Raw genomic sequence first — 24176 nt, 5'->3', positions numbered from 1 at the left:
GTCAAGAGTACGTTATTGCAACAGTTGGGAACAACCACAGGTTAAGAGCAAAACCTCTGTCAGGGATGTGCTGCTCACCACTGCACTGTTTGAATTACAGGGAAGGCCGCAAACCCCCTTGGAGACTCCAACTTGCAGTGGGCAGCCATGGCATTGCCGGCATTCTTCTCTCTTGTAATTGGGTTTGCTTTTGGAGCCTTATACTGGAAGGTAAGGGTTGCTATTCCTTTTTTATTCTCCTTGATCAAAACTTCATGAACTTTAGATATTTATTTGTGCATACTTGATTTACATAAACGATTACCAAACTGCCCTTTTCTGAGAAAAGGTCCTACCTTAACTTAGTCTCAATAGACTCTAAATCTAAAGGTTTTTCCCCTTATTCCTTATCATGCTTAGGAGACAACCCTCTCGCTGAAAAGGCACACTTAAGAAATGGGAACTGATTTTCATAGCCCGCAGCAAATATAAAAAGGAAGAAATAGGTTGCAAATCCTATGACTTGCTTTTAAAGCCAAATAGAAGGGCCATTTGTGTTATCTGCTCTTTTGGATTTCTCTTCTTCTGTTCTCTTCCCACAGAAACCTATACAAAGTTTTAAAATGCACTAAATCATTGTGATTCAACTTTTTGAACTGTCTTTTGAATTTGATACTACTTTTTCACCTCCAACCCTCTAAAAAAGTTGATAATATGGTGCATCTTTCATATTTTTTTATTGCAGAAGTATTTTATATGCTGCATGCTGGGGGGCAGAAACCCTGATATTGGAGTTATTGACATAAAATATAAAAGTTGAGACCATTAACCTCTTGAATATCACACCATTCATTGATATTTTTATAATACATATCCTGTTCTTTTCCCAGAAGAAACAACCGAATCTCCCAAGGACAGTTGAAAATATACAGATTAATGAAGAGGATAATGAAATAAGGTACTTTATTTGCTAAATATGTGCAGAAGTAAGCTTGACAGTTGCCATTTCACCAACCATGCACATGCTCATGTGTCTTTAAGAAGAAGTTATTTGCTCTGCATGGCATCTCCCAACGCGTATCGGTGATCTTTATCCACATTTCCTACCTCTCACACTTGCTTCGATGCCACATTTCCACTTACCTATAGAAGACCTTCACATCTTCTTGACCTATCTTCAGGCATCAGTAGTGGTCCTCTCAGCTCCATTTCTCTAAGCAGCAGAATCTTGCTTGGATGCCCCATCACGGGGCTCTAGAGGCTCATCTGCACATTCTCCTTCATTTCCATGCCACCCACAGGACTTACTGATTCCTCCTCCCTGTGTCTTAGCTCTTTGGCAATAGTCATCATCTTCATCCATATCTTTATGATGTCTTGGCTGAACTGCCACAGAACCTTGCTTTTCCTTCCCCTTTCTAAACTGTACCCTTGTCTCATTCTCCCATAAAGCCCGGTTCATGAGGTTACCTCCTAGTCAGGATACTTGCAGTGACTTTCTTTTGCATCCTTGATATATATGGCTTCCCTCTAGCTTTTGGAGCCCTTAACTCTTCTCAGTCTGTTTAATATTTTCTCCAAAGCCAAACACAAAAATTGTTTTGAAAACTTTCCATTTACTGTAACTGATGCTGATCACTTTTACCTTACCCCATATTGCCTAAATACTAATATTTTGCTTTACCTCCAGTTATAGTTTAGTTTGGCATGTTACTTTCTCTTCAATCATGCCTTTGTATATACATATACACGTATTAAGTACAGATAGGGATTTTTAGTATGTGTATATGCATAGGCAGAGAGAATTTTTACATTACTTGGGAAGACTATATTGAAGGAGATAAAGTCTTCCTTCTTCTCTTTAGTATTGTTTATGAAGGTAAACTTCCCACTCAATTTTGTCACCTTTTCTAACTGTATTTACAGAAAAACTGCCTTTTACAATGCCAAGATCACGGTATACTTCAGAATCTCTGTCCAAAAGCAAATAGTGTTTTTCTCATTGTTTTTCAGTATGTTGCAAGAAAAAGAGAGAGAGTTTCAGGAGGTGTAGTTGTGGCTTCTATCAACACTGTTACTTTCGTACCTTGGTAAGTTTTTCAAATTCAAGATGAAAGATTTCAAAAAACGATGCAACATCTTAGATGCTTAAACTCAGAAACGAAATATAGTAAATTGACTATTAAACTGATGTCAGTATGTTAACGGAAGCTATTACAGTGAATTACATATGCACAATTCAGTTACGTGTGTTCGACATTTTGAAAGACAAGCAGAGATTAGTGGTCCTGATTAGTGGATTCGTCTTGTGTGGGAGGTATACAAAAAATTAACAGTGGAGTGTTTGCTATTTTGAGGCCAGAAAAAAAAAAATTGGCAAGGGGAAAACAAATTAGGACTAAAGTAATATTAAGAGAGGAAGAGTAAATAAAACCCATTTCAGTTAGGTGTGGCCGCTATAACTTAATAGAAAAAGTATCTCAGGGGATGCCTGGGTGGCTCAGTGGGTTAAAGCCTCTGCCTTCAGCTCAGGTCGTGATCCCGGGGTCCTGGGATCGAGCCCCGCATCGGGCTCTCTGCTCATCGGGGAGCCTGCTTCCTCCTCTCTCTCTGCCTGCCTCTCTGCCTACTTGTGATCTGTCTGTCAAATAAATAAATAAAATCTTAAAAAAAAAAAAAAAAAGAAAAAGTATCTCAGAAGCTGAAACAAGTGAATGCCAAAAATGTTTCCTTGCTATTTAAAGGAAAAAGAGAAAGGACCAAAATATCTTAGGAATCAGGAGAAGAAAGTTGTCAAGGTAAAGTGCCACTTGCCACATGACTGGCAATAATTGTGCCAGTCCAGAGCCCAGGATGCAGTAAACATAAACGAAACAGATACCCATCGAGATCGTGAAGGACTGTGGAGGGCTTGTGGGAGAAAAGAGTAAGAAACCATGGCCAGGAGGCGTGGATTCTCCTGTCGGCTCTCCTGTCTACTTTCTCAGGGCCCCAGCTGCAGGCTCCAGATTAGCGGGGTTGGGGAGGGGCTGGGGCAGGCACCAGAATGGCACTAACTTGACCAAGCCTCAGTTCCTGCTCCGCTCATTTCTACCTCTGCCGCCAACTGGCTGTTCATTTTGCTGTGGCTCTGGGATCCCGGGCAGTTATCAGAGCAGGACATGAGTGTCCTCTCATCTTCCTCAATCTTTAGTTCTTTCCCTGCATTCCCTCATTATCACAAGATCATTTACTCTCCGGGGTTCTTAGATAGATGGTTTGTTGGTGAGCTTTGCCTTTGCTTTATAGGTCACTGTCCTTCCAACTTCATTTTTGTCCCAGATTCAGAGATTTATCTCCAGATTGAACCTTCCCAGGGGAGCTGGGTCACAGAGCTTTTTAACTCCTCCAGGAGCTCAATTTGGTAGCTGAAGAACATTTTTCAACAGCCGCAAATAACATGATATAATAATTATGTCACATATTTCTCTAACCCTTTAACCCTGCTATTACACGGACTTCTAAATTAGGCCTTTAATTGGGCCCTTGATCCTATCCAAAGTATAAACAGCACCTTTCTCCCCCCTCCCCGCCCCCCCGCTCACCATCTGACCTTCTCTCTAAGCTCATGTTTTCTGTCAAACAATGTTAACAAGTAGACATTTTCTCTTGATACTTTTTATTTTCTGGAGCAATACTCTGCAAGGTGAAATCATAGGTTTCTAGAAAAAATAATTTCTCTGCCCTTCAACCCCAACATGAGCCTCGCAGGAGGTTCTCTGCCATTTCACTTCCCTAAAGCGAGACATCCACAAACCACACATTACATGGTTAATTGAGTCTTAAAGTCTCAAGTAACGTCCTCTGTTTGGTTTTGGACTGCATTGATCGCTGGGATCCTGTTTTAGCACACAGGTCTTTAGTCATGTGGTTTTTAATTGCGGCATTTGTCCTGTGACATTTGGAAAATGGATTATGATGGGAAAACCCAGGGCACGTGTTTAGGAGGGAAAACAATTGCGTGTTAAAGCAGCCATAGTCAAGCAACTAGGGCGTCGTTAGGGAGAGGAGCAGAGCTTGGCTGGTTCTTGCCGTCTCTCCTTCACAAGTGACTCTCTTGTAACCTCTGTGTTGTAGACCCTCACTCAAGGCTTGTTGAAAGAGTGTGACAGGGTGAATAAACCCTGAATGAACATTTAACCACTAGTAAGGAAGACCGTCCTTCTGAAGTACGTTTTTTTAATTAGTTTGCAAGATGGATAAGTGCTAGAGACCGGCTGTGACACATTATGCCCATAATTCACAGTGCTGTAGTGTGTACTTAAATAGGTGGAAAGAGGGTAGAGCTCACAGTGAGCATTCTTATCTCAATAAAATAAAATCTTAAAAATCTTTAAGAAAGCAAAGTGGAGTTTCTTTTTATTGCGTATGTGTGTGCGCATGTGCACGTAATTTGCTGAATTGGGTCAATAGGGAAGTAAAATGTCCAAAGCGAGGGGAAATAGAGTTGTGGGAAATGACAGTTTTTCTTAAAACGTGAAATATTGTTCATGTTTACAATGAATCAAGCTGGGTTTAAGACGAAGCTCTCGATTGTTGAGAAATTAACTCCTCACACATTACGAGTGGTGAAATCGGAGGTGGCATTCTCCTTCATAAAGTATTGCTCGTCATGTCCACTGAGCTCTCTCAAGACTGAACTCAGGTACCACCACCTCCAAAAAGCCGACTTCCCATATTTATGGCCAGCTCATTATATTTCATGTGACAGTTCATACATCATGGAATGCCCATGTAATACACACTAATAGGACTTCACAATTACTTTTATAGACGTTTTGTGTCCTCTGCTAAACCATAAGCTCTTATAGGGCATGATTTGTTTCTGAATTTCATTTTGGAATCCCACCAAACTATAGAGCTTATACTTTGTGCATGCAATGATGAATAAATATTTGTCGGCAAGGAAAATGGAAAAGATGGGAATCTCAGAATTGCATTAATGTGAGAACAAAATTTATGAAAATAAAAACAAAAATAGACACAGGAAGGATAAGAAAAAGACAAAAGATCCAGCTCGTCATCCTGAATCTACAGACCCTAAATTCAAAATGTATAGGTATCATGTGTAGTCATTTACTGAGTACCCATTGTGTAAAGCCTTTTGCTTGTCCCTGTATCAGCAGAGGTTTTTAAAACCTGCCAAGGATCTTGAAGTATAATTTGGGAAGAGGGGTGTGATAAAGGAAGAGGTTGGTGAGGGCAGAATATAAGGTGGTAGGAGAGGAAATATACCAAGAAATAAAACAGTAGTAAAAAGCACCAAGATTGAAATGTCATTTGCAGTTGTTGCTATGCATTTTTAAGAGTAGATATAATTTGGATTATAGCCATTTTTTTTAGTTTACAAGGAAGGGGAAAGTTCAGGGAATGAGTCAGATTTATGGCAGGGATTTCTCCCTGAAGTGTAGGTTTCACCAACTAAAACAAATTAAGATAAATATTGTAGTACTAGAATAGAAAATGGAATAGTTAGTTCTTTAAATGAAATAACCCATAATTGGAAGGTGAAGAGAAGGAGGGTTTGGTATTTTAAAACGAGGAAAGAAGGTGGAAAGATTATAAGGTAATGAGCTAGAAACAAAAGAAATTGGCTCTAAATGAAAATAGATTAGAGTGGTGTCTATTTGACACCGAACATGACAATATCTACACAAAAAGTTAAAAATAGATGTAATCGATGAGCTGATTTCAAATATTCATAAGTGGCATCCCATAAGAATTTTTCATTTAGTAGCAGTATATAGCCATTTGAGAAAGAAATAAAAGAGTATTTATAGGAAAATTTTGCTCTTCATTCTTCCCACAAATGTGATTCCAACACACTCTAGTAAGTAGGTACATGGTTGGATGAAAGCTTAATATAACCGAGTTATATCCTCAGATTGCTTATGCCTACAAAAGGAAATAAGGCATATGCATAATAACCTACTTTTAAAAGGAAACTAGAAGTTTATGAACTTAAAAAAGCAATGGAAGGAGCTTACAAGGCAAATGCAATAAGAGATCAAAGGCAAGACCACTACTTACGTTGTAGAGGATGTGTCCTTGACATAGGTGTAGAATGGATGGATCTCCTAGAACTATACACAGGTACACCCATATACAGTTGCCTTATCTGAAAGGAGAGAAATCACTAGCAACAGGAGAAAGGCTTCATCACAAGCTAGATGTTGGAGGTGGCAGATATACTGAGCCAGATCTTGGATGATGGGTAAAATTTTAATGGCAATAGGAAAGGAGTCATCTGGATACTGCAGATGGCATAAACTGAGTCAGGGAGGCCAGAAGATGCAGAGAGTGTGTTCCAGAGTTCATTTGTACAGTTAGTTAGACTCCCAGTGGAAAGTCACACATGAAGGGTTAAAAGGCTGAGAAACAAGGATATGGACATCAGTTTGAAAAATTCCAAGTACAGGACATATAATTTATGGAGTCAGGTAAGGAGATGTTGGAGGGTCGGAAAAGATGTGAGTGATATACAGTCAGAGCCAAGGTTTGGGAAAGTAATGAGAAGTTGGTGTGGCCAGACAGATGGATGGAAGCAGTGAGCTGGAGTCAGAGAGTTCCTTCTACCTAGGAAGCCAACCTTCCAAACAGGTGAGAGAGAATGATGACCTGGACTAGGGTCAGGGCTGGGGGAAATAGGAAAGCATGAAGCACTTTGGAGATATGCAGTAAAAGAATCAACACATTTTGGTTACTGGTGGAATGTGAGGCTTGACATCACAGGTAGTATTCAAGGATGATTTGGGGCCTATGGGACTAACCAGGTGGTGGTGCCATTAAAAGAAAATAAGGGAAGGAGGTGTTAAGAAATACTGACCAGTGGCTGAATCTGTTAGACTGGAGATTCAAAGAATAGTCAGGGCTGGAAGCAATAGATTTGGGGTTTGGGAGTCAGCTACAAAGAATTTTCATTGAGACATTGGGAGAAGGACTGCATCGTCACGCCCAGTTTGGTTGACTGTAAATAGTGTGACTTTGTAGACACTAGGACAGCAGTGTTTAATGATACTCCCCAGCATGGTAAGTGCTGAAAATAATTATTACAATTAGGCTGATGGAGAAATTCACAAGAGAAACACAGCCTGGACATTTCCTGCAGACCTGAGCTAAGACAGGAGATAATAGATCCTAGAGTTGAAATATGGATGACCTTGAGTCAGGGTTAGTCATTTGGCACACAGGGCTTGGAAAGATCTGTGACTCTTTACCAGATGTTTCCCAAGAATTTCCAGAGCTTTGGAGGATTTGTTTTTGAACCCCTTCTGTAGACACATTAGAATATAGAGGATAAGAAGGGATTAGACTTGGGTTCAGAACTTGGCTCTGCAACTAGATAAGCTGTAGGTCCATTGTCTTAACCCCTGGTTTTTCAGAGATAGTAAAGGGAATAATATGACTCACCCTGCTAATTTCATGAGGTTGTTGCTAGGATCTAGGGTATCATTATAAAAATTGTAGTTTTTGTTCTATGGGAGAACAGTTGTCAAACCTTCAAGTTTATTTTCTTTGCTAAGAGACCTAGGGACAAAATTAGAAATAGATTTCCATTTTTGCTTCTCTACTTAAGTTTAGAATTTTAAGCTCTTGTTAGCTTTTTAAAAAAATTTATCCTTTTGCTTTTGTGTGTGTGTGATTCCCTTTTACTTTTTAAATCAAGCTTTAAAATATCTGCTATATTTTTTGGATTTCTGAAGTTTTCTTAATGTTTCTTAATTTTTCTTTCAGGATTTAGTTCTCTTTTCCCAGGTGCAGGTTCTCTAGTTTCTGGAGTGTTCTCTGTTTGGTAAATTGTCATGTAATATGGTTTTTAGAATATTCATTTAGAGAGACTGGACAAAAATACTGCACTTCTTATCACTTATAGTGTGGAATTTTACACAATTTACATATAACCTCTGCACTGATCTCAAATATTTAAAAACTGAGATTCTGGGATTGATAAGGACAAAGAGAAAGAGTATTGAGTAGGGAAGAAAAAGCAACATACATATTCATTTAGGGGTTGCGACTGAAAAAAAAAACAGTTAAGGAAGTATAGATTCTTGACTTGAAAGTTGAAAATCCTAAAGCCGAGTCCAAAACTCAGTGGATTAACACCAGTTCTGAAGAAATGAAACAATGTCTAGGTTTCATGTTTCAACAAGTACAATAAGCTCTGTTTGGCCAAATGAACCTCCCCAGAGGCTTTGTCAGGATCTGATGCCAGGATTTCTGTCTTTCTTTCCTTGGCTGACAGTTTTGAAAGTGAACTTGCAGCTGCTGTTCCTCAGTTGAGAGAAGCGACGGCTTGAACCTGGCTGGGCAGTTAACACACCAGCATTGTTGGTGGTGATCAGCTTCTCCACTGGTTATCTCCTTCATGCTACTCCATTTCTCTCTAGACACTGTCTGGGTCTTTCAAAGCCTCTCCCCTTACCTACCACCTTCTCATGGCCTGGTTAGAGAAATTCAAGGTTACAAGATAACCCTCTTACCACAAATGGAAACAATCTGTGGTATGCAAACCGGTAAACAGGTGTGAAAGCCACCGGATATGCATTCAACCATCCTTATGTTCAAAGAATATTTACTGAGTATCTCCTTTGTGTCAGGCACTGTCCTAGGTGTTGGAGCACAGCAGTTAAAAAGACAGACAAATGGAGTGCCTGGGTGGCTCATCAGTTAAGTGTCTACCTTCGGCTTAGTTTATGATCCTAGGATCCTGGGATCAAGCCCCGCATAGGGCTTCCTGCTCAGCCAGGAGTCTGTTTCTCCCTCTGCCCCTCCCCCTGCTCACTCTTGCTCTCTCTCGCTCTCTCTCTCTCTCTCTAAAGAAATAAATAAAATCTTTAAAAAAAAAAAAAAGTGGCCAAAACTCTGTGTCCTCATGGAGCATACGTTCTAATGGGTGGAGAGATTCAAACAGTAAGATCATTTCAGATAATGTTAAATGTTAACAGGAAGATCAGAGAGAGTGACTAGTCATTGCATTTGGGGAAAGATTTGTCAAGTGCTTTTAGGCTGTGTAAGTGAAGCGGTTATTTTAAGTCTATGACTCAATCTGAAGTCCTATGAATTCAGCTATTGAGAATGAAAAGGCGGCAGAAAGCAGATACACCATAACCTCTCTCTCTTTTCTTTCCTCTCTAGGCGGGTAACAGTTCATGTTTGCTTCATAAATGAAGCAGCTTTAAACAAATTCATATTCTGTCTGGAGTGACAGACTGCATTTTTATCTGTTCTTGCTACCCATGACTCTATATGGATGATTCACAAATTGGAACAAAGTGTTTTACTGTGAAACTGGCACTGAATTAATCATCTATAAAGAAGAACATGCATGGAGCAGGACTCTATTTTAAGGACCTGGGGGACTTGTGGTCTCATTTAGAACTTGCAACTGATGTTGGGAGAGAAAGCACGTGTCCCAGACTGCATGCACCATTTTGCATGCCTCCAGAAGTGTCTAATTGCTGAAAAGCCACATAGCTTGATTTTCAGTTACAACCTGCAGTGCATAGTTATCTTGGCCTCTGCAAGTAGATTTCATCCTGAATAGTGGGGGGTAATAATTTTTCTCAAAGGGATCCAGAAAAAAATTTTAAAACAAATGTCAATAACATCAACAACTCTACATAGAGAAGACAGTGGGGATAAAATAATTGGAGTAGGCAACATGTCAGCCTTGTAGATGCTAATGAATGGTCTGGGTCTGATCTCGGTCTCTTCTCGACATAAACCTGTATCCCACTAGACAAATGGACATGGTTAGCTGGATCTAACCATGACTATGAGCCAGTATTGAATTAGAACATTGATGTCATCAACAAAATGAAACACAACCTACAGAATGGGAGAAAATGATTGCATATCATGTATCTGATAAGGGGCTAATAATTAAAATCTACGAAGAACTCCTACAACTCAATAAAAAGAATATATATAATTTAAAAATGGGCAGAAGATCTGAATAGACAGTTTTCCAAAGAGGAGCTACAGATGCCCAACAGATAAATGAAAAGTTGCTGAACATTAGTCACCAGAGCAATGCAAATCAAAACCACAATGAGAGATACCCTCATACCTGTTAGAATGGCTATTATCTAAAAAGATGATAGTAAGTATTGGTAAGGATGTGGAGAAAAAGGGAACCCTTGTGCCCTGTTGGTGGAAATGCATATTGGTGCCATCACTATGGAAAATTTTGAGTTTGCTCAAAAAATTTAAAATACAACTGCCATATTATCCAGGAATTCCATTTCTGGGAATTTATCCAAGAAAAATGAGAACACTAATTCTAAAAGATGTATAAACCCCTATGTTCTTTGCATTATTTACAGTGGCCAAGATATGGAAACAATTATATAAGTGTCCATCAATGGGTGAATGGATAAAGAAGATGTGTGTATGTGTACATTTACCTATATGTGTGTGCATACCCCCCGCACACACAATGGATTATCATTCAGCTCTAAAAATGAAATCTTGTCATTTGTGATAATATGGATGGACCTTGAGGGCATTAGGCTAAGTGAAACAAGTCAGAACAACAAATACCATATGATCTCTTGTATCTGGAGTCTAAAAAAATGAAAGACAATTAAAAATACCAAGCTCATAGATACAAAGAAAAGATTGGTGGTTGCAAGGGATGGGGTGGGGTAATAAATGAATGAACTAGGTTTTTTGTTAGTTTAATAAAAGTTTAATAAAAAACATAAAAATAATAACCCCCCCCCAAATATCGATGCCTTTACAGAGAGGAAAATTTCCAAAAGACTTAGGGCCCAAAGCTAAGAACACTGAATATCAGAACAATCACTGAAGAACACATTCAACACCCTTTTCCCCTGCCACTATCAGAGTGTATAAATTGTGCTTGCAAAATATATTATGAAATGTTTATATTCTAAAAATACTACAGAGTTATGTAAAGGGACTACAGAGAAATTGCTGAATATATGAAGGTGCAATTTTCAATTTACATCATGAGAGAAAGTAAAAATAAATTATATTTAGTATCTAAGAAAACCACACCCACATTATAATATGGGTATTGAAAACTAGGTTACTTGGCTTTTATAAGGCAGCAAGGAATCAGGAAATTTTAGTTATTTCTCATATAATCACCATTATCAGCTTAAAGGATCCATTTATTTAAAATCAGTCACTGTATATTCATTAATGTTTATGAAATAAAACTAGCGAGCTTTACGTAGTTACACATGTCAGTTTGCTATTTAAAAACATGTAACAGCGTTTGTCCTATTAAGAGTGAATTTGGTAAGAATTCCAAAGATGGACATCATGCTTTTAAACTAAAGTTGTTAAGACATTATGTGAATTTCCATTACCAATTTTTTATAGGCAAATAAGCATCTGACTGAAATGAATTCTTATGGTTTATTTTGATGAAGATACTTTTACTATATCATGAACAGATACATAAAGGAATCCAAAGCTCTCTATTGTAACTTAATTCTTGTTATAACATTGTTGTCATGTTCTACCCCCTCAGATGACCATTTGCAGTGTAGTGATTAAAAAAAAAAAAAGTCATGAAAAACTGTGAGCTTTCCTTTGATTTCAAAAGTCCAAGAATTTCTAGCATAGTTGGATTTTAGATTATGTTCAAAGCAGATCCAAATCAACTCCAGTGAAGTGGCCTTTGCTCTTTTTTTGTACCAAAGAGCCCAGATGCTTTCTATGATCCCTTCCTTCTCTAAAGTGCTGGGCTTCCTTAAAAGGTAGTCATTTCTCTAAGATACAACCCAGGTGCTTTGGGAAACTGCATTGACTTATTCAGGCCCTTAAATATCCCCTGATACAATCGATTAGTAATAAACCCAGAGATCAGTTTATTTGCTGAAAGGACCTCAGTGTGTGACATTGATTATTTTGAGAAAAATAGATATAAATATGTATGAATTATATGTGTAGGTCAGGTATAGATTGAGAAAATTGGTACTTCTCAGTTTAATAATTTGATTTATTTCACCAATGGTTTTGAATCACTTAGGCATGAGAAAATGCTGTTTAGTGGGCTTGAGAGTACAAGAAAAACACTTTTGTTCTCAAAGCTAGGAGTTGGGTTTTAACACTCAAGGAGATGGTTCTAATCAATAGACTTAAATAAACGAATTCAGCAAGTTATGAAATATGGCATGGTAGGCAAGGGGTAATATATTCTGCCTAATTAAATATATTGGTTCATTGAGAGTTACGTGAATTATCAATTTTTAAAACACTAAAGTATGATAAAATGCATGAACAGTAGAAAAAGGCTGAACATTATTTTGGATGCTAGCTGCTTGGGAATTGTCATATCTGCTTTGAGATAAATATATATATATAGATATATATAGAACTATATATCTTTGCTTTGTTTTATCCAGTACGTGTGCTGAATATCCTTCAGAAATCATGGAAAACTCACAACTGATACTATAAACCATGAAATCACCTTTTAAATTGGTGCCATGTATCTGATAGTTCTCTTGTGTAACATTTCAAAACTGCCTTTTAAAATGATCTCCGAAGTCTGCAGATTCTAAATTATACTAAAAGCTTTGCACCTCTGGTGGAACACAAGCCTATAAAGAGACCAGCTCTATGATAAATGGTGCCTGTTCAGTGATATTGAAGTGTTGCTGGATTTTGTATTATAATCTTACATGTTCACCACACTGCCACTTTTAAATGAGTCAGACAAATGTTTTTTTTTTTCAACATGATAATAGCATAAGTACCCTATTCTCTTTAAAAAAGGATTAAGTATGTGAAGAATGAAAATGTATGAGAAAGTATGTGTTTATTATAATGCAGTGTTTGCTTTTAATAAGAATTAAACACATTTCTTTGAGTATTAAAGTACTTTGGGGCAACTGTGGCATAGTTTGGTATTCTAGTTCAACTGAGGTTTGAAAGTAACAGAAAAAGCATTCAGAATTCATGGCTATCTCTTAATGTTTTTGTGCAGCTGGGTTTGGGTTTCAAAATGTAATTCCAATATGAGGCCTTTAGCCATTCCCACCCATTCTTTAAGAAATCTTTTTCAAAAAGAGTCTGGAACAGCGAGGTGGTTGTGTGGGAAAATTGTCAGAAGCCTCCCCTCTGCTGTTAACTGATGTTGGTTAAGTCACCTCTTTTTCTTTGGATCTCAATTTTTTATTTATCTTTATGGTGAAGTTGCAGGTCACATTGCCTTAGGTGTGAGCCCTATTGATATGTGACTGACAAAGACTATAAAAGAGATCTGGAATTATTCCATATAAAATGTTCAACTCTGATCTCTGTGAATAAGCAATTTGAACATAAAAAGTCATTGCTATTCTTATCTATAATGTAAATAGGATCCATTAGTAAAAGTAAAATTCAGTCTCATGTAGGGTGAATTGGATAACCATTTACACAAGAGATGGCTTTTTCCTTTGCTTAAGTAAACATTTTTGGATCACCTCTGAAGAACAAAAACCACAATTACGTTTTAGAAAGAGATACTATAAGATATGTGTAACTTTTAGAATTGCACCAAATTAAGCTTATTTAAATGCTCTCATTTTATTAAAAGCTTAGAGCACAAAATGTAAGATGCTCAAAGTTTTTGAGTGCCAAGAGATCATTTATAATCCATTTGGAAAGGGGTCATCCATAAATTACATTTTAAAATTTGAAAGTGGTATAAGAATTTTAATTAAGCCAGCTTGTCTTTGAAACAGTATTATTTTGTGAGATTGGCAGTAAAATATAAACATTCAGATTGAAAGTCTAGTAATTTATGTGTTTGATCACACAATTTATGAAGTTGCTGCTTTCCATTAACAAGTCTGGAAATGCCTTTGTTACAGATAAAATAATGGTACTTTCATTTCCTAACAAGATGTTTTAGAAATAATTTATATTAAAGTGGATATTCATAATCCTAAAATGTTTCCTAAGCACTGTAAATTTATAACTGCCATCTCCAACTATGTCCTTATGATGTTATTTTTAAAAATATAATTAAGATAATTGTTTAAACTAAAAACCATAGTATTTTCAATTACTTGATTTCTCAGCTATAAGACTCAAAAATTTTCAATAAGAATATCTTATTCTATATTCTAAGGATTAATGTGTGATTATAGTGTCCACTTGTCACTATTTTTTAAATCGATGGACTTGAAAGTATTCAAACATTTAGATGGATGCATAGATATATTGCTAGTTCAGTCATAGATTGGAGTTTGCATATTGTAATGTAAATGTATGTCAACACTATTCTAGTTTATTATGACTGAAGTGTAAGTAAATAAAAAAGGTTGTAAAATGTGATGTGTATGTGTATATACTATATGTGTACTTTTTAAACTAGGTTTATGTCCTGACCCCTTTTTATACAGGTTGAATTTGAAATTACATTATATATACATATACTTTATTGTTCTAAATAAAGAATTTTATGCACTCTCAGAAGTTTGCCCTGTTGTTTGATATCTCAAGGCTATCACACATATTTAAAACATGGTTGAGGGGGTCCTTGCCTAGCAGTCAGCTGGACATCCGACTCTTGGTTTTGGCTTAGGTCAATAAATTGAGCTCATGCTCAGCAAGGAGTCTGTTTAAGATTTGTTCTCTCCCTCCCCCTCCTGCTTGTGTTCTCTAAAATAAATAAATCTTTAAAAAAAAATGGTTGAGCATTTATTAAGCTAAAATTAAATTTTTCTACAAAAACTCATTAATCTAGATTTTGTTGCCATATGAACATGAGATAAATTATTTCAATTTAATAAATATTAACCAGTTACTGTCTTTGATTACCTGACCCATTAAGTTAACATTGTTTGATCTCAACATTGTTTCTAATAGGGAAAAGATGTGAAAACCACTGTACTTTGTATAAAACAACACTGAAGTAATTACCTAAGTGCAAAGCTTGGAGCATGTCCTTAAAGCATGCAGAATTATACCCAGTTTGAGCAACACTTTCCAAAGCAAGAAGCAATAAAACTTCTTAGCTTATTCTATCGAAACAACCCAGCATGCCCTGAGCATATAATACAAAAAGAGATAGAAAGAGTGATGAGAGTACAGCCTTGAATACCACAAGGAGGGTAGATATCCTTAGGGACCATGGGAAACTTCCCATGTGTATTTCTGAGAAGAGGAATGGCGAGATGAAACACCATGGTGACTCATTCGATTTAGGCAATAGATCGTTATCTTGCTTAACCTCTGGTTGGTTTTCGACTCTTGAGACCACATCCCCTAGTTTTATGACACAATACTTTTTCACCCATTTCTTTCCAACTTTGCTGATTCTGCCTCCTCTGCTCAATGTTTATATTGCAAACTTTTGTCAATATAAGCCTAGACAACTAAATAGCTCCTACCGGATTACACATCACTAGCCCTTTTTCAATCAGTTCCTTAAGTTAGAGTGAATAATTCAGAGAAATCTGCTGTTACTTTTCTCTGGTTAAAACATTTAAATGATTTCTCATTACTTTCAAAGAGAACCCAAATGCCTTAACAAGGCCCTGCTTGGTCCATCTCATTTTGGGGGTGGAATAGAGGTGGGATCGGTAATTGATTTCTTTCCCCTTTAAGTCATGAACATTGTGGGGGTAGGACCATGAATATTTATACCACTGTAATTCCCTAAATTTTAATACACATAATAAATGTATAATTTAAATGTAAATGTAAAAAATTTGAACTGAACAGATATTACCTAATGTCTGATAAATTATTTTCTATAATGTTTTATTATGAACAATTTGAAATATATATAATGGGCAGAGTAGTATAATGAAACCCTATGTAAGCATAACTTAGCTTCAACTCCACTCAACTACTGAAGGATCTTGTTTTATCTAAGTCTGCTATCTATACCCCTTCTCCACCGCCCTTTCATTTTTTTTTAATTTTAAAAAACATTTTTTTCCAAGATTTTATTCATTTATTTGACAGAGAACACAAGTAAGCAGAGAGGCAGGCAGAGAGAGAGGAGGAAGCAGGCTCCCTGCCAAGCAGAGAGCCCGATGCGGGGCTCGATCCCAGGACCCCGGGATCATGACCTGAGCCGAAGGCAGAGGCTTTAACCCGCTGAGCCACCCAGGTACTCCTTCATATTATTTGTAGGTCAATACCTAAGAATATTTGAACTGTAAATATTTGTATGTGTATTTCTAAATTATAACTTTTTACAACATAACCACAGTATACTTGTCACACCTAAGAAAAATGAACAATTTCTTAATATTAAAGAGTCAATAAGTATTCACATTTCAATTCTCATATCATTGTACATTTCAGTATTGCACTACAGCAGAGCATAAACTAAAGGCAAAGTCTCCCTTTAACATTGAATTTAGGTTCTCCCAGAGATCAACACCAATAACTACTTGGTGTTAACTTCCAGAACTTTTTGGCATGAGCATACTGTATATGTATCTACGTATGTATATATGTATACATGTATATGTATAATACTATTCTCTAACCTTACCTTTTCCACTTATTAGAAGAATTTGTAACACTCTGAATCAGCCCACATAAACCTTTTTCCGCTGTGCCATAATGGCCAGAAAATTACAGACGGACATTGCGATCGTAATATAATATGTGCTCTTTGGAATTCCAGTCCATAATTAGCAACATCCAATGTACTTTTAGAACTTTTCCTTCATCATCTTATTCAAAATTAATATGAGGCTCTCTTCTAAGAATATATCTACCTCTTCAGCCCTCTCAGGGGGTGTTTACCTTCCATAACTGTCACTGGGTTCAGAAATGGGTCCTCTGCTCTTTGTTGCTTCTTCGGTTTTATTTTCTACTCCCTAAGCCCTCCCAGATTTGAATCTCATATTATTAGACTATATATCCACTGCCACTAAGTGTTGCTTCCATGTAGAACTCCCAGGTTCCTCTCTCTCATTTCTTAATGGTGTTAGCCCCTGGATCATTGTCACTCAATTCATTTGTATTCCTGTCCTAATTCTTGGGATTTTGTTATGCACATAAGTGATCCTTTCAACATCCTGTCTTTTCAGGTCCTTGGAACTTTTCTCCTAATGAACCACTTCTCAACACCCCCCTAGCCACTTATCCTGATGGTCTTCTTACAGACTTTATCATTGCCGTTAACTATAACCCATTCATATTTCAATTCCATATATTCCATCTCTGACCACGATTTTGTATCTTTCCAATTTACTCCCTTTGATCCAGTGGGACTGTTAATCTATGATTCTACCATTTTCCACTAACTGTTAATCTTTAATGTCCTCTTTCCTCTCCTTAAACAGGTTAAAATCCACAGTCCAGCATCATAATCACTCTCTTGTGTATACTTTCTTCTTGATCCCTCTCAGTTCCTAATATTTGCCTGGTAAATGATAGTTCTCCACCCACTCTCTTTATCTGCGCTTGTATGGTTAAATATGACTGGTATAAATTACACCATCATGCTTACTCGTTTCTTTATAGAGTCCTTCCTGTCAAGTGGGTCTTAATGCTGATCCAACAATTACATTTCTTGTCTATTGCTCTTCTCTAGTACTTTTGCTTTTCCATTTTCATAGCTATTTTATACATTTTCTCTCCCCGACCCCTCACTGCACTCCCCATTCTCACTCTTTTTTTTTCCCATCTCTATTAATTTTTTATTTTTTCAGCATAACAGTATTCATTATTTTTGCACCACACCCAGTGCTCCATGCAATCCGTGCCCTCTACAATACCCACCACCTGGTGCCCCCAACCTCCCACCCCCCACCCCTTCAAAATTCTCAGATCGTTTTTCAGAGTCCATAGTCTCTCATGGTTCACCTCCCCTTCCAATTTCCCTCAACTCCCTTCTCCTCTCCATCTCGCCTTGTCCTCCATGCTATTTGTTATGCTCCACAAATAAGTGAAACCATATGATAATTGACTCTCTCTGCTTGACTTATTTCACTCAGCATAATCTCTTCCAGTCCCGTCCATGTTGCTACAAAACTTGGGTATTCATGCTTTCTTTTTTTTTTTTTTTTTTTTTTTTTTTACAGCTTTATAAACATATATTTTTATCCCCAGGGGTACAGGTCTGCGAATCGCCAGGTTTACACACTTCACAGCACTCACCATAGCACATACCCTCCCCAGTGTCCATAATCCCACCCCCCTTCCAACCCCTCTCCCCCCATCAACCCTCAGTTTGTTTTGTGAGATTAAGAGTCACTTATGGTTTGTCTCCCTCCCAATCCCATCTTGTTTCATTTACTCTTCTCCTACCCCCTCAACCCCCCATGTTGCATCTCCTCTCCCTCATATCAGGGAGATCATATGATAGTTGTCTTTCTCCGATTGACTTATTTCACTAAGCATGATACCCTCTAGTTCCATCCACGTCGTCGCAAATGGCAAGATTTCATTTCTTTTGATGGCTGCATAGTATTCCATTGTGTATATATACCACATCTTCTTTATCCATTCGTCTGTAGATGGACATCTAGGCTCTTTCCATAGTTTGGCTATTGTAGACATTGCTGCTATAAACATTCGGGTGCACGTGCCCCTTCGGATCACTACGTTTGTATCTTTAGGGTAAATACCCAGCAGTGCAATTGCTGGGTCATAGGGTAGTTCTATTTTCAACATTTTGAGGAACCTCCATGCTGTTTTCCAGAGTGGTTGCACCAGCCTGCATTCCCACCAACAGTGTAGGAGGGTTCCCCTTTCTCCGCATCCTCGCCAGCATCTGTCATTTCCTGACTTGTTAATTTTAGCCATTCTGACTGGTGTGAGGTGATATCTCATTGTGGTTTTGATTTGTATTTCCCTGATGCCGAGTGATGTGGAGCACTTTTTCATGTGTCTGTTGGCCATCTGGATGTCTTCTTTGCAGAAATGTCTGTTCATGTCCTCTGCCCATTTCTTGATTGGATTATTTGATCTTTGGGTGTTGAGTTTGCTAAGTTCTTTATAGATTTTGGACACTAGCCCTTTATCTGATATGTCATTTGCAAATATCTTCTCCCATTCTGTCAGTTGTCTTTTGGTTTTGTTCACTGTTTCCTTTGCTGTGCAAAAGCTTTTGATCTTGATAAAATCCCAATAGTTCATTTTTGCCCTTGCTTCCCTTGCTTTTGGCGATGTACCTAGGAAGATGTTGCTGCGGCTGAGGTCGAAGAGGTTGCTGCCTGTGTTCTCCTCGAAGATTTTGATGGATTCCTTTCTCACATTGAGATCCTTCATCCATTTTGAGTCTATTTTCGTGTGTGGTGTAAGGAAATGATCCAATTTCATTTTTCTGCATGTGGCTGTCCAATTTTCCCAACACCATTTATTGAAGAGGCTGTCTTTTTTCCATTGGACATTCTTACCTGCTTTGTCAAAGATGAGTTGATCATAGAGTTGAGGGTCCATTTCTGGGCTCTCTATTCTGTTCCATTGATCTATGTGTCTGTTTTTGTGCCAGTACCATGCTGTCTTGATGATGACAGCTTTGTAATAGAGCTTGAAGTCCGGAATTGTGATGCCACCAACTTTGGCTTTCTTTTTCAATATTCCCTTGGCTATTCGAGGTCTTTTCTGGTTCCATATAAATTTTAGGATTATTTGTTCCATTTCTTTGAAAAAAATGGATGGTACTTTGATAGGAATTGCATTAAATGTGTAGATTGCTTTAGGTAGCATAGACATTTTCACAATATTTATTCTTCCAATCCAGGAGCATGGAACATTTTTCCATTTCTTTGTGTCTTCCTCAATTTCTTTCATGAGTACTTTATAGTTTTCTGAGTATAGATTCTTAGTCTCTTTGGTTAGGTTTATTCCTCGGTATCTTATAGTTTTGGGTGCAATTATAAATGGGATGGACTCCTTAATTTCTCTTTCTTCTGTCTTGTTGTTGGTGTAGAGAAATGCAACTGATTTCTGTGCATTGATTTTATATCCTGACACTTTACTGAATTCCTGTACAAGTTCTAGCAGTTTTGGAGTGGAATCTTTTGGGTTTTCCACATAGAGTATCATATCATCTGCAAAGAGTGATAGTTTGACTTCTTCTTTGCCAATTTGGATGCCTTTAATTTCCTTTTGTTGTGTGATTGCTGAGGCTAGGACTTCTAGTACTATGTTGAATAGCAGTGGTGATAACGGACATCCCTGCCGTGTTCCTGACCTTAGCGGAAAAGCTTTCAGTTTTTCTCCATTGAGAATGATATTTGCGGTGGGTTTTTCATAGATGGCTTTGATAATATTGAGGTATGTGCCGTCTATCCCTACACTTTGAAGAGTTTTGATCAGGAAGGGATGCTGTACTTTGTCAAATGCTTTTTCAGCATCTATGGAGAGTATCATATGGTTCTTGTTCTTTCTTTTATTAATGTGTTGTATCACATTGATTGGTTTGCGGATGTTGAACCAACCTTGCAGCCCTGGAATAAATCCCACTTGGTCGTGGTGAATAATCCTTTTAATGTACTGTTGAATCCTATTGGCTAGTATTTTGGTGAGAATTTTTGCATCTGTGTTCATCAAGGATATTGGTCTGTAGTTCTCTTTTGTGATGGGATCCTTGTCTGGTTTTGGGATCAAGGTGATGCTGGCCTCATAAAATGAGTTTGGAAGTTTTCCTTCCATTTCTATTTTTTGGAACAGTTTCAGGAGAATAGGAATTAGTTCTTCTTTAAATGTTTGGTAAAATTCCCCCGGGAAGCCATCTGGCCCTGGGCTTTTGTTTGTTTGGAGATTTTTGATGACTATTTCAATCTCCTTACTGCTTATGGGTCTGTTCAGGCTTTCTATTTCTTCCTGGTTCAGTTGTGGTAGTTTATATGTCTCTAGGAATGCATCCATTTCACCCAGATTGTCAAATTTGTTGGCGTAGAGTTGCTCATAGTATGTTCTTATAATTGTCTGTATTTCTTTGGTGTTCGTTGTGATCTCTCCTCTTTCATTCATGATTTTATTTATTTGGGTCCTTTCTCTTTTCTTTTTGATAAGTCTGGCCAGGGGTTTATCAATCTTATTAATTCTTTCAAAGAACCAGCTCCTAGTTTCATTGATTTGTTCTATTGTTTTTTTGGTTTCTATTTCATTGATTTCTGCTCTGATCTTTATGATTTCTCTTCTCCTGCTGGGTTTAGGGTTTCTTTCTTGTTCTTTCTCCAGCTCCTTTAGGTGTAGGGTAAGGTTGTGTACCTGAGACCTTTCTTGTTTCTTGAGAAAGGCTTGTACCGCTATATATTTTCCTCTCAGGACTCCCTTTGTTGTGTCCAACAGATTCTGAACCGTTGTGTTTTCATTATCATTTGTTTCCATAAATTTTTCAATTCTCCTTTAATTTCCTGGTTGACCCATTCATTCTTTAGAAGGATGCTGTTTAGTCTCCATGTATTTGGGTTCTTTCCAAATTTCCTCTTGTTATTGAGTTCTAGCTTTAGAGCATTGTGGTCTGAAAATATGCAGGGAATGATCCCAATCTTTTGATACCGGTTGAGACTTGATTTAGGACCAAGAATGTGATCTATTCTGGAGAATGTTCCATGTGCACTAGAGAAGAATGTGTATTCTGTTGCTTTGGGATGAAATGTTCTGAATATATCTGTGATGTCCATCTGGTCCAGTGTGTCATTTAAGGCCTTGATTTCCTTGTTGATCTTTTGCTTGGATGATCTGTCCATTTCAGTGAGGGGAGTGTTAAAATCCCCTACTATTATTTTATTCTTGTCGATGTGTTTCTTTGATTTTGTTATTAATTGGTTTATATAGTTGGCTGCTCCCACTTTAGGGGCATAGATATTTAAAATTGTTAGATCTTCTTGTTGGATAGTTCCTTTGAGTATGATATAGTGTCCTTCCTCATCTCTTATTATAATCTTTGGCTTAAAATCTAATTGATCTGATATAAGGATTGCCACTCCTGCTTTCTTCTGATGTCCATTAGCATGGTAAATTCTTTTCCACCCCCTCACTTTAAACCTGGAGGTGTCTTCGGGTTTAAGATGAGTTTCTTGTAGGCAACATATAGATGGGTTTTGTTTTTTTATCCATTCTGATACCCTGTGTCTTTTGATTGGGGCATTTAGCCCATTAACATTCAGGGTAAGTATTGAGAGATATGAATTTAGTGCCATTGTATTGCCTGTAAGGTGACTGTTACTGTATATTGTGTCTGTTTCTTTCTAATCTACTACTTTTAGGGTCTCTCTTTGCTTAGAGGACCCCTTTCAATATTTCCTGTAGAGCTGGTTTGGTATTTGCAAATTCTTTCAGTTTTGTTTGTCCTGGAAGCTTTTAATCTCTCCTTCTATTTTCAATGATAGCCTAGCTGGATATAGTATTCTTGGCTGCATGTTTTTCTCATTTAGTACTCTGAATATATCATGCCAGCTCTTTCTGGCCTGCCAGGTCTCTGTGGATAAGTCTGCTGCCAATCGAATATTTTTACCATTGTACGTTACAGACTTCTTTTCCCGGGCTGCTTTCAGGATCTTTTCTTTGTCACTAAGACTTGTAAATTTTACTATTAGGTGACGGGGTGTGGACCTATTCTTATTGATCTTGAGGGGGGTTCTCTGAACCTTCTGGATTTTGATGCTTGTTCCCTTTGCCATATTGGGGAAATTCTCTCCAATAATTCTCTCCAGTATACCTTCTGCTCCCCTCTCTGTTTCCTCTTCTTCTGGAATCCCAATTATTCTAATGTTGTTTCGTCTTATGGTGTCACTTATCTCTCGAACTCTCCCCTCGTGGTCCAGTAGCTGATTGTCCCTCTTTTGCTCAGCTTCTTTATTCTCTGTCATTTGGTCTTCTATATCGCTAATTCTTTCTTCTGCCTCATTTATCCTAGCAGTGAGAGCCTCCATTTTTGATTGCACCTCATTAATAGGTTTTTGATTTCAACGTGGTTTGATTTTAGTTCTTTTATTTCTCCAGAAAGGGCTTTTATATCTCCCGAGAGGGTTTCTCTAATATCTTCCATGCCTTTTTCAAGCCCGGCTAGAACCTTGAGAATCGTCATTCTGAACTCTATATCTGACATATTACCAATGTCTGTATTGATTAGGTCCCTAGCCTTTGGTACTGCCTCTTGTTCTTTTTTTTGTGGTGAATTTTTCCGCCTTGTCATTTTGTCCAGATAAGAGTTTATGAAGGAGCAAGTAAAATACTAAAAGGGTGGCAACAACCCCAGGAAAATATGCTTTAGCCAAATCAGAAGAGATCCCAAATTGTGAGGGGGGAGAAAGGGGATAAAAATCGGTTCAAAAAGAAAAAAAAAAAAAAAAAAGAAACTATTTAAAAAAAGAAAGCCGATAAAGAAAAAATATAAAAAGAGGAAAAAAAATATATATATATATATTAGATAAACTATTTAAAAAACGTTAAAAAAGAAAACGGTAAAAGTTAAAAAAATTTAGCAGAAGAAGAGAAAAAAGAAAAAAAATTGAAAAAGAAAAAAAAATTAAATTAACTGCAAGGCTAAAAAATCATGGGGAGAAACCCATGAGTTCCGTGCTTTGCTTTCTTCTCCTCTGGAATTCCGCTGCTCTCCTTGGTATTGAAACTGCACTCCTCGGTAGGTGAACTTGGTCCTGGCTGGGTTTCCCGTTGATCTTCTGGGGGAGGGGCCTGTTGTAGTGATTCTCAAGCGTCTTTGCCCCAGGCGGAGTTGCACCGCCCTTACCCGGGGCCGCGCTGAGTAATCCACTAGGGTTTGCTTTCGGGAGCTTTTGCTCCCTGAGCGCTTTCCGTAGAGTCCGGAGGACGGGAATGAAGATGGCGGCCTCCCGGTCTCCGGCCCGGAGGAGCCGAGAGCCCGGGGCCCCACTCCTCAGTGCGCCCTCAGAGAACAGCGCCCAATGACTCCCGTCACCCTGGCCTCCGGCCGCGCTCCGAGCTGACCGAGCCTGCGACCGGTTCAAGGCAACCCCAAGCTGAGAGTCACTCCTCGGCTCTGTCTCTGTAGCTGGCTTCCCCGTTCTAATACCGGTAAGCTCTGCGACACTCAGACACCCCCGATCCTTCTGCAACCCTGCGGGACCTGAGGCCGCGCTGACCCCGCTTGGGCTTCACCCCAGTTAAGCCTCTGCAGCAATGTCCCTCAGCAGAACAGACTTTTAAAAGTCCTGATTTTGTGCTCCGTTGCTCTGCCGCTCACCGGGAGCCAGCCCCTCCCCCCACGGTCTATCTTCCCGTCGCTT

General features: G+C 38.1%; 1 protein-coding gene across 3 annotated transcripts in view; it reads left to right on the top strand.

Moving 5' to 3' along the window:
• The window catches only part of KITLG (KIT ligand), an 87231-nt gene extending 76630 nt beyond the window's left edge, over positions 1-10601 (top strand). For 2 of the 3 annotated variants that reach the window (XM_047740253.1, XM_047740250.1), the window contains 4 exons: positions 101-210; positions 870-937; positions 1993-2069; positions 9157-10601. In XM_047740253.1, the coding sequence (XP_047596209.1) occupies positions 101-210; positions 870-937; positions 1993-2032 (218 nt within the window). In that variant the 3' untranslated portion in view covers positions 2033-2069; positions 9157-10601. Of the gene's footprint in view, positions 1-100; positions 211-869; positions 938-1992; positions 2070-4518; positions 8673-9156 lie in introns of those variants that run through there. The other variant, XM_047740251.1, reaches the window with a different exon arrangement.
• Positions 10602-24176: the final 13575 nt, after the last annotated feature.

Source organism: Lutra lutra, chromosome 8 (assembly GCF_902655055.1).
Source record: "Lutra lutra chromosome 8, mLutLut1.2, whole genome shotgun sequence".
Taxonomy (NCBI): domain Eukaryota; kingdom Metazoa; phylum Chordata; class Mammalia; order Carnivora; family Mustelidae; genus Lutra; species Lutra lutra.
The sequence above is the reverse complement of the archived record's forward strand: the minus strand, read 5'-3'. Positions and strand labels throughout refer to the sequence as shown.